Below are 8,276 nucleotides of genomic sequence, written 5' to 3' on the forward strand. Positions count from 1 at the left end.
CTTGACGAGTGCTTTTTTTGTTTTGAGGGCAAAAATACATTAAATACCTACAAACTTCATATTTTGCACTTTTGTAGCTAAGACCCTAAACTAAGTTTTATTATGTCAAACATGTTTGAATAAAGGAGTGTGAATATTATTTTCTTTTTTTTTCCTTTGATTCTATGCTAAGCTTTTACAGCCATATGACACAACTACAGCATTCAGATTTGAAAAACAGGTTGTACTGAAAAAAGTGTATAGCACTTCATTAGGGGATAAAAGGGGAGTTTAATAGCAAAATTAGGCGAGGACAAATGTACCAAAAATGCCCTTAGGTCTGGAAGGGTTAAGGGGGCACTGTGGGGCCCCAAAATCTCACATTTGGTTGCCGCTCAATTTTATTATTTTTTTTCAGCATTTGAGGATCAAGATCTATTTTACTCCAAGCAACTGTTGAAATTGAATATTTGAGAGAATGACCATTTCTGACAACAATCCCACACTTTTCTGAGCTTTCATGTGGATGATGTAGAGTCTTAAATATGGTCACAGACCAAATGTGATCTTTTTGGTCCCTTCTTTGGACCCTCAGTTCCCCGTGTGGGCACAGTTAGATGTTGATCAAATTTTTACCAGAGAAACTTTGGCATATTCTGATTAGTTTAAAGTAATAAAAACATCTACTATTAACTTCCTTCATTTCAAACGGAATTTTTGAAAATGAGCTCTCATGGGTCGTTCTAGGTGGAGCTTAGGTACTTTTCCACCTGCTAGAAAACTTAAATTACCTTTAATAGCCTTAAACACTATTTGCTTGTTATAAGGGAAGACAATTGGAGATTATTTGTGGCTACATTGTTTATGATGGTTTTGGTGGCACAGTAAACGGCTCGGCTGCAAGGACAAGGCTTCAGACAACAGAAATCAAATATTGACCACACTCCAGATGTTTGAGTGGGTTTCGCAAAACATAAAGAATGCAAAGGTTTTTTTTTTTACAAGCTCTAAATAAAAAAGTGAGCATGGCCCCAAAATTTCAATGGGCCATAACTCAGGAATGACTCAAGGGATTGAGCTAAAATGTGAGATTCTTTCATTTGGTAATTTTGGAAATGTTTTGAAAGGTTTTCAGCCAAATCTGAGCTGGCTCATAGGAGAGGGCGGCTGATTTCATATGGACTGACCCCATTTTAAATCACTATATTCATCTAAACAAGTCTGCTGAAAACTGTGCTGTTCAATGGGAGCTGACATCGCTGTAAATGTCGTGACAACAACGCGCCAAATGCTGTGAGCCCCTCATGTAGACACGTCACACTAGAGAAGAGCACTTTTTATATTTGGACCGAAACTTGTATCACTGATTAAGAAAATAAAATTGGAGAAGGAAGAAGAGAGCAGTGGGCGTGTACTATGAAGGTTAAAACAGAGGTTGTTCGGCAAAATAGCATCTCGAAAATAAGCGATTAAAGATGACTGAGACATGCATGAATCACTCCAGATACAACTTCAGAAGGTTAGTAAATGGTTAAAAAACTATAACATGGTTACAAGTTCTGATAAGTTGATTTTACAGAATAAGTTTGCTAAACTGTACCAGGCACCTCGAGTTTACTGAGTCCAGAGAAAGACTGGTCCTGGAGGGAGCTGATCAGGTTGTTTTGGAGGTACAGCTCGGTCAAAGCTGGACTCCTAGAGAAGCAGTGATCAGGGAGCGCTCGGAGCTGATTAAAGCCCAGACGAAGCACTGCGAGGCTGGGCAGGATCGGAGCATCACTGCGGGTGAGGGTAGGAATCTGGATATGCAGGAGACAGGTTTGGAAGAGAGATCTCAATTCAGCAATTCAAACAACTTGTTCAAGAAACTCTGCCAAATCTTAGTATGCACACTATAGTATCTTGAGAGATTGGCGGTGGTTGGTCGGGCAGATGGTGCAGATTGTCAGCCTTGCTTCTGTCAGTCTACTCCAGTATCTTACCACCACACTTTTATGGGTTTTTCATACGTGATAAGTGCAATAAAAATGTTATATAATTTGGTGTTTTGGTTCAAGATTATTATCCAATCAGAAAACAGAATGGGTTGCCAGTTTCAATAGGAAATTTAATTGGTTTAAAGCTAAAAAGCCTCTCTCTGATCCCTAAAACCCAGCACCTACACAATTATGAATCAGTGCTCATGCATGGTTTTATTATCAAATATTATTATCTCTAAACATGAGTTAACTATAAGAGAAAATATTAATATGCATAATATAAGTAGACCTGGTTTCCGCTGAGGTCGATCTCGTGGATCTCGGTGAAAACAGTGAAAGAGGTCCAGGACGGGTGTGAGAACTGGTTTTGAGGAAACAACAAAACCTGACAGAAAACAGAAAAATGACACAGGAAGCATTAGACACTTCGCTGGACTTTTATCAACAGGGAGTGGCCAAGAGCTGTCAAATCAAACTGCCCATACAAGGCAACAGGAAATGCCCCACTCTTCACAGATAAAATATGTGTATTCAAGTTTAATATTTTTTTATTTCAAGGTGTTTTCTGTAAATTTTCTGGTAGACATGTTTTTGTTTTGCCTGGAATGTTCCACAGTAATGTCATTAAACTTTTTATATTTTTCTCCATGGAGACAAGCTAGTGGTGCCATTAGCCCAAGTTGCAGGTCAGATCTGTGGAGAGGCAACTTCAATCACAATGAGAATGGCTGTTTTTAAGATATTTTGCTTGCAATTGAAAATAACTGAAATAAAATACAGTATTTTCCGCATTTTGGGCACTCTGGATTATAGAATGGTCTATTTTCGAACTTTTTTCACAAATAAACCACACCGGACTTTAAACGAAACACAACAGTTAGATGGGTCAGACGGACTGTGTTTGGCGTGTTTACGGTGACTCTGGGCTTTGTTCAGTTGTGGCATGTAGTTAGGGTCCTGTCTGGGACCGCTGGATTGTCAGCCTGTGACTCAGTTGTTCAGTTGTGTCTAGAAGTGGCACATTGCACTCGCTTTTTCGGTTCGTTCCTCCGTTCCGTTCCTTGTCGGCGTGGAGTGCTGAGTGTGGCTGCGGGTGTTTTTCGCTGTGCAGTCGCTGTCTGCTCCGTGCGTGTTTGCGTGCTTTACTGAAGTCGTGCTGGGACTCCCGAGTGGATTCATGTATAGGGCGCTCTGGATTGTAGGGTGCGCAGTCGTTTTTTGATGGGGTTGGAGGCCTAAGAACGCGCCCTATAGTGCGGAATATACGGTAATTAATCTTGGCAATATAGTTGGCATTTCAGTCCAGGCAAAGGAATAGCATCTCCATGGAGACAAATGGGTAGTTCCACCTAAAAGCCCTCCAGCAAAAAAAAAACAAAACAAAAAAAACACTCAATGCACCTTTAAAGGTCTTAGATTGCACAAAATTGACTCTTGTGAGCTTTAAGCCATGTTAGAATGTTGCTACCTCATCAAACCTCAAAAGTTAGCAGCTAGCTTTTATATTTTGTTTAGAAAAAAAATTGAAATTCCAGGACTGAACTGGTCCAAATGATTCTAGTGAAAATGTATGGAGTTTAAAAACACAGTGAAGCCTGTATTACCACATGACATCACAAGGTGGAAGAGAGAAGAACTAAATCTGCAGGGGTTGTGTGTTAAACATTTGTGAATGAAATAAAACATCGGTCCAGGTTTGTTTGGGGGACAAAACAACATTTGAACATAGATCAGAAAATAGTGTAATATGAGCCCTTTTATAGTAGTAGTGCGTTTTCTGACCTTGGTTGTTGGTTCGATTCCCGATGGCACGTCTCTGTAACCTGCTGAGGTGCAGTTAATCAGTGGTCGGTGATCTTTGTCCCTGCCATCAACGCAACCCCTCGCTGTTGTCTCCACGGCGACAGGAGCGAAAAACAAAAACGTGAGATGTAGAAGAGAGAGACGAGCGGAGAGACGGAGGAGAGGTGCATCATGGGTCAGAGTCTGGGTCAGGACTGGCTCTGAGAGAAAGAGGAGAAGAGAGAGACTCAACTGAAACAGGAAACTGAGAGTCCACTGATAACAGCATTACACTCTGTAATGTCTTTCTAAAACAGTGGAGTCCAACAGTGATCACTCTGGCTTTGGAAGTACAATTTCCCATACAATTTTCCCACAGACTTTTCAAAAAAATTCAAATATTAAAGGTGCATTGTGTGCACCAATATTTAACTTTTCTTAGCTCTTTAAGAGTTCCAAGAGTCAATTTTGTATAATACAAGAGCTTTAAGTAGTAGTGTGCCCAAAGACACAACACCAGAATGTAGTGTGTTTATGTATTTATCTGAACCTTTTTGTTGAAATAAAAAACACCAGATACTCACTTGTTATTTTGATTATATCTTTAATTATTCAAAATCTGTCTCTATTCTTAAGGGTTAAATACCGTAAAAACAGAACTGTGAATTACATAAGTTACTCAAATATTTGATGTTATAATGAGAAAATATTTGAAAAAAAATGTAATATAAATGATAACATTATTTTTCTACCAGGTACTGATCGGTTTGAAAGGGTGTAGTTTTTTGGATCCAGACAGCAGTGTGTGCCAACAGATTCTGTGCACAACTGGAGAACACAAGGGAATATGGATGTTGTTCTCAAGTTCAAGAGGAACAAATGAAGCACATATAGAAGTGATTAGACAGCCTGCAATAATTATTTGTTTATTCTATCTATTTATGTTTGTGTTTCTTTACGTGTGCAGAAGTGAAAAAGAAGTTATAGTTACAGTATACAATAACTTATTTATTCTATTTATTTGTTTGTGTATTTAGTTATTTCTTTGTAGAGTTGTGTTTGCTAAAGTAAATATATACAGTATTTAAATGTATACAGTGTGCAGTACTTAGAGTTACTCTATTTTGTGTTTTTTAAAAGTGTGTGCTTGTAGCAAAACTGAAGTATAAAAGAAGTTACATGGTGTGCAATACTTTTTGTGAAATATTTTTATATTTGTGTTTGTACTTAAGTATTTATTGATGCAATGTGCATAACCATCTGTTTTATTTGATTGTACTTTCATTATAATGTTTAGCGTTTGTTTGACAATAACTTGGTACCATTTTGAAAAAGTCAACTCACTGTACCATTGCTGATGTTCTGGTCCAAACTGTGCTTTGTACACGTTAATGTCATTTTGAAGGGAGTATATACTGAGACACACAGGCCCAAATCCTGGATGGTTCACCGTGCATGTGGGTTGGCTGGGGTCTTCTTCCATTCTTGCTGTCACCTGCCAAATATATGATCAATAACATGAGTGTGCATAACACACAGTAACTGAAAACTAGTTTTTGTAAAGCAAACGCACCTTGGGGGTTTCTTAACAGCATCTGTTTTCCACCTGAAGACATGAAATAAATAAATAAAATGAACTACAGCAATTGCAGACTTTAGCCAAAATGACAAGCTTGATTCGCTATAACATCACGTTACATTTACACATTCAGTGAGGTGTGCACTTGTAAACACATTGTGTCATGGTAATAGCATAACCATGTATAAAGGTATGCATTAAATATATACTCAGGACAACAAATGTAAAGTTGTATCAGGTCCTGACACAAAGTGCCAGAGTTATTCCAGGAGTGAGGTGCTTAATGCTGAGGACACAGTCTACTTATATGTGTCAATCAGTGCTATTCTTTAAAGTTACTGTATGCAGGATTTGTGTGGCTCTGGATGAAATAAATCGAGGGGTTTCTTGTCAAACTGTTGTGGCCCTCTTTATTTTTAGTGTATCATTGTCCAGCATAGCGTTCGATTTACCAAATGTTTATTACGTGGTTCTTAGCATATTACTTCATTTTAGTGCTAATCGCTACGTCAATGAACTACGCAAAAACAATTCTACATGTGGCAATGTTTTGTATCGAGGCTCTGGTGTTACTCACGTGTAGTTGAGTGGTTGTAGGTCTCCAAAAACACTCCTGGTATTTCATCGTTTGCGGTGATAGATGGCTAACGCTAAGCTAGCTCACATTCAAAAAACGAATTGGGGTTAACACTGGGTCTATACAGGTCTATTTACATGTCCTCCAAATCAGTATCTTACACTTTACATGGATGTGTGTTTAGTACTTGTATTGTAGGCTATAGATGTTACGAGATCAGTGTTTTTAGGTGGAAAACAGGATAACTTCCATTTTCATCCTTCAGTCTCTGGATGACTCCCTCCTCTGTGTTACGCTCCCTCAGCCCCCAGCGGTGCCTCCAAAATGTTGTGCCCTCTACTCCGACAGTGTGGGAGAGATACGTGGTTGCTTTTTGTAGACAGTGACGGACAGAGACGCAGTTCACGTCCTTACTCCATGACTTTATTTCAAAACAAGAACAACGAACTTGTAAATATGGAATTGTACAATTTTTAGCATTTATACCTTTTGTACCAAATGAATTCTTTTTTAAATTTAACAGAATGATAGAAATAAATTGTTGTTGTTTTTAACAATATTTTAAATCATTGACCCACTTTTTTTTTTTGTTACATATAGACTGTAGAACACGCCAAGTCGCTACGTGCTTACGTCAGTGCGCACGTGCGTGCTGTTGTTATATTTGTTGCTATGTGCGTTTTTTTAAACATTGCAAACTTTGCAAACTTTACTCGAGACGAGAAAAAGCGCTTATAAAACTATCCTTACATTTTGACCAAAACCAGCCAGATCTTTGGATTATTTCCAGCAGACTTGTACTGACCGCCCTCTCACACTCGGACTACAAGACTTTTGGGAAGAAAAACGTGAGGTTTGTGAGTTTACATGTTCATATTTTAATCGCTTCGGGATTTTACCATTATGTTACACAAAAAACAACCAATACTGTAGCAAATAACCCTTTTAACAATACGTAGATCATGATTACGATGAGGTTATTCAAAGAAATGTGCCCTTGTGCATTTACGCTTTCCTTTGAATGCAAAATTCCAAACAGAAGGCAACAGTCAGAGATGGTTCTCACGTTAGCACACCCAGGCTACATCTAGGCTAACTTGTCTGCGCTCAACAAATACAATTGACCTTAAAACGTGACAAATTCACCGGATTGGTTCAGGATTCTGTAAGGGTTAGAGAAATCAATATAAATCAATCAAAATACATAATTAATTGCCAGTGAAAAACTGGTTGGTTTAGTCCTGGTTCAGTCCTCGGTTCAGTTCTGGTTTGGACCTGGTTCAGGTCTGGTACAGCTCTAACTTAGTCCTGGTTTAGTCCTGGTTTAGTCCTGGTTTGGACCTGGTTTGGACCTGGTCAGTTTTGGGGAGTAACAGATTACATGCACTGGAGTTATGTAATCAGAGTACAAATTATGAGTAACTGTATTCGGTTACAGTTACTGTTTCAGTGAGTGGTAATTGGATTACAGTTACTTTGTTGAAATAAATGGATTACATGGCGGTATTTTACTGTTTTCACATTCTGGGTTATATCCCCACCCCCCTTTTTTTTCTCTGTAATTTCACTCATTGCCGGAAACTAAACCAGGTCTAAACTAGAGCTAAACCAGATCTAAACCAGGTCTAAAACAGGTCTAAAACCAGGTCTAAACAAGGACTAATACAGGTCTAAACCAGGACTGAACTAGGACTAAAACCAGGTCTAAACTATATCTAAACTAGGACTAAACCAGGACTAAAATCAGGTCTAAACTAGATCTAAACCAGATCTAAACCAGGTCTCAAACAGGTCTAAACCAGGACTAAAACAGGACTGAACGAGGATTGGAGCAGACCTTAACCAGAACTGGACCAGGCTTAGACCAAGATTAAATGTGACTAAACCAGGACTAAACCGGTACCAAACCAGAACTAAACCAGGAATCAACCAGGACTAGTCCAAGACTGAAACAGGACTAGACTAGGCTTAGACCAAGACTAAATGAGACTAAACACAGGAGTAAACCAGGACCAAACCAAGACTTGATGAAATGTGATTAAACCAGGACAAAACCAGGGCTAGACCCAGACTAGATCAGAATTGAACCAGGACTGGACCAGGTCTAAACCAGAACTAGACCGGGCGTAAACCAGGACAAAAATATGATGAAACTAGGACTACACCAGGACTAAACTAGGACTAGACCAATTAAACCAACCAGTTTCTTGTTTTCACCTTGAATAGTGTCCAAACACAAACTGAACTGTACTTTTATACTTGTACTATTAAACTTTTACTATATGTATTTTGTTTGTTATTTGTTATTTGTTATTTTGTTTGTACAATCTAATGCAAGCTCCACTAATTCTTTGTTTCGGAATTTGCAGTACTTCTTGTA

At 38.6% G+C, this 8,276-nt stretch overlaps 1 protein-coding gene across 1 annotated transcript; it reads right to left on the reverse strand.

Moving 5' to 3' along the window:
- Positions 1-1,151: 1,151 nt before the first annotated feature.
- LOC129412079 (leucine-rich repeat neuronal protein 2-like) lies at positions 1,152-5,231 on the reverse strand. The gene is made up of 4 exons (XM_055165045.1): positions 5,191-5,231; positions 3,741-3,961; positions 2,248-2,343; positions 1,152-1,778 (listed from the first exon to the last, which is right to left on the reverse strand). The coding sequence occupies exons 1-4, from the start codon at positions 5,195-5,197 to the stop codon at positions 1,569-1,571; spliced, it is 534 nt and encodes a 177-aa protein (XP_055021020.1). The 5' UTR covers positions 5,198-5,231; the 3' UTR covers positions 1,152-1,568.
- Positions 5,232-8,276: the final 3,045 nt, after the last annotated feature.

Source organism: Boleophthalmus pectinirostris, unplaced genomic scaffold, assembly GCF_026225935.1.
Source record: "Boleophthalmus pectinirostris isolate CB_2022bp ecotype Guang Dong unplaced genomic scaffold, ASM2622593v1 HiC_scaffold_7, whole genome shotgun sequence".
Lineage (NCBI taxonomy): Eukaryota > Metazoa > Chordata > Actinopteri > Gobiiformes > Gobiidae > Boleophthalmus > Boleophthalmus pectinirostris.